This window comes from Pteropus alecto, unplaced genomic scaffold (genome assembly GCF_000325575.1).
Source record: "Pteropus alecto unplaced genomic scaffold, ASM32557v1 scaffold44, whole genome shotgun sequence".
NCBI classification, from domain to species: Eukaryota; Metazoa; Chordata; class Mammalia; order Chiroptera; family Pteropodidae; genus Pteropus; species Pteropus alecto.
The window spans coordinates 9,316,501-9,319,277 of NW_006436812.1; the positions used below are offsets into that span (position 1 = coordinate 9,316,501).

At 58.3% G+C, this 2,777-nt stretch overlaps 1 protein-coding gene across 1 annotated transcript in view; it reads left to right on the forward strand.

The window, feature by feature from the left end:
• Positions 1-2,777, forward strand: part of ZNF646 (zinc finger protein 646) — an 8,847-nt gene that overhangs the window by 4,786 nt on the left and 1,284 nt on the right. Inside the window, exon 3 of the mRNA XM_006914155.3 lies at positions 1-2,208. This exon is cut by the window's left edge and continues 11 nt beyond it. Coding sequence (XP_006914217.1) covers positions 1-2,208 — 2,208 coding nt within the window. The remainder of the gene's footprint in view (positions 2,209-2,777) is intronic.

A 2,777-nucleotide genomic window follows, 5' to 3' on the forward strand; every position in this document is an offset into this window, starting at 1 on the left:
CTCTCGAGGCCCAGCCACGTCCTTTCCGCTGTAACCAATGTGGCAAGACCTATCGCCATGGTGGAAGCCTGGTGAACCATCGCAAGATCCACCAGACTGGAGACTACATCTGCCCTGTCTGCTCTCGCTGCTACCCTAACCTAGCTGCCTACCGCAACCATCTGCGAAACCACCCACGCTGCAAAGGCTCTGAGCCCCAGATAGGGCCCATCCCAGAGGCAGGAGGCAGCAGTGAGCCCCAGAATGTGGCAAAGGAGGGACTGGGGCAGGCAGAAGTGGGGAAGTTCCAGGAGGATCTTAAAGTGGAGCCCTCAGAGGAGGTGGCAAGAGTGAAAGAAGAGGCATGGGAGGAGACCACTGTGAAAGGGGAGGAGATGGAGCTGAGGTTAGAGACTGCAGAGAAGGGCTGCCAGACTGAGGCCAGCTCTGAGCGGCCCTTCAGCTGTGAGGTGTGTGGCCGGTCATACAAGCACGCTGGTAGCCTCATTAATCACCGGCAGAGCCACCAGACTGGCCACTTTGGCTGTCAGGCCTGCTCCAAAGGCTTCTCAAACCTCATGTCCCTCAAGAACCACCGGCGTATCCACGCAGATCCCCGGCGTTTCCACTGTGGTGACTGTGGGAAGGCCTTCCGACTGCGGAAACAGTTGGCTAGCCACCAGCGGGTCCACATCCAGCGGGGTGGGGGCACCCGGAAACTGACTCGGGAAGATCGGCCCTTCCGGTGTGGGCAGTGCGGGCGGAACTACCGCCATGCTGGCAGCCTCCTGAACCATCGGCGCAGCCATGAGACAGGCCAGTATAGCTGTCCCACCTGCCCCAAGACCTACTCCAACCGCATGGCCTTGAGGGATCACCAGAGGCTGCATTCAGAGAGCCGACGACGAAGAGCAGAGCGATCCCGGCGGGCAGCTGTGCGCTGCGCCCTCTGTGGCCGGGGCTTCCCTGGCCGGGTCTCTCTGGAGCGGCACCTGCGAGAGCATGAGGAGGAAACCAAAAGTGGTCAAGGAGGCCCCAGTAGCACAGAAGGCAGCAACAGGAACCTGACTGATGACCAGGGACTAGAAGACAGATTGGGTGGTACTGAGTCAGTACCCCAGCTGGAGTATGGGGCCATGAGGCCACAGGAGCAGAGTCATAGCCCCATCGGGGCGTCAGGTTCAGAAGCCACAGAGCCAGTATCCTGGGGCATGGGGCAAGCAGGTGGGTGGCGAGGAGACAGGGTCAATCATGCTGGAGATTGGGTTCCTCGGGTTCATGTACTAAACAAGCCAGAAAATGAGTCAGGGGACAGTGTCCCCAGGAGTCCTTGCCACCTTGGCAACAGCCAGCCCAGTGAGCCTAGTGTGAGTCACGTAGATAGCTGCGACAATGGAGACAGCAGCCCTCAGCTCCAGTCAGAGAGCCACCCCTTTTCCTGCTGCCATTGTGGCAAGACCTACTGCCAATCTGAAGGCCCTTTGAACCACAACATCCATAAGACAGACTGTCACTATTGCCTGCTCTGCTCCAAGGATTTCTTGAATTCTGTGTCCACTAAGAGCCACAGACACAGCCATAATCACATAGCTGCCCAGACCTTTGCCTGCCCTGACTGTGGCAAGGCCTTTCAGTCCCACCATGAACTAGCCAGCCACGTGCAAACTCATAATACCAGGGGCCTTTGTCAGGCGGCACCCCAAATAGAGGAGGCCATAGATCCCGAAGCTGGGACTATGGAGGATGAGGTGGTTCTTCTTGGTCAAGGAAAAGCCCAGAAGGCCCTAGCGGAGCCCCCCAGGTCCCCAGAAGAGAATGCTGGGAGAGCTGATGGAGGCCAGGGGGTAAAGTCCATAGTGGCTGAAGATGAGGAGCGGCCCTTCTGCTGTGCCCAGTGTGGGCGTTCCTACCGCCATGCCGGTAGCCTACTGAACCACCAGAAAGCCCACACCACTGGACTCTACCCCTGCTCCCTCTGCCCCAAACTTCTACCCAACCTACTTTCCCTTAAGAACCATGGCAGGACGCACACAGACCCTAGGCGCCATCGCTGCAGCATCTGTGGCAAGGCCTTCCGGACAGCTGCCCGCCTGGAGGGCCATGGGCGGGTCCATGCGCCCCAGGAGGGGCCCTTCACTTGCCCCCATTGTCCCCGCCACTTCCGCCGCCGCATCAGCTTCCTACAGCACCAGCAGCAGCACCAGGAGGAATGGACAGTGGCCAGCTCTGGTACAGGGGGTATGAATGGGCTTGGGCAGAGGACCAAAGGGTGCCAGAGGGGGTGGGTACACAGTGGAGGGCAAAATCTGGCCCCAAGGTGGTGAGGGAGCAAGCAGTGAGTGGAGAGGGTCACTTGGATTCCAAGAAGTGGTCAGGGGCTTGGGTATGGAGTGAGAAAACTTTGAGGATGCTGACTTTTGAGTGGCCTAGATCTGAGCCCCTGGGTCAGGTAAGTAAATAGCACAGTGGTATGGGGTACGGGGAGTGGGCAGGGGAAGAGGCAGCTATCTGGGTTCTTCTGCTGTGACAGAGCCAACGAGGAGGATTTTTGTTTCGGGAGGAGAAGTAGCTGAGTACTATGTAGCTACTACGGTTGTAAACTCTCCTGATCCAGCCAGTAATGATTCCCAGAGAAAAAGATGATCTAGGTTCTACTCTTTAGTCCTAGAGGAGGCAAGGAGCCAGGGATTGAGGAATGGGGTGTGGGAGGCACCCCCAGACTGGACTTTGTGGCCTTGTTGCTGACTTGGCCAGAGAAACTGGGTCACTGGTGGGCCCCCAGTTCCCTGTCCCTCTTT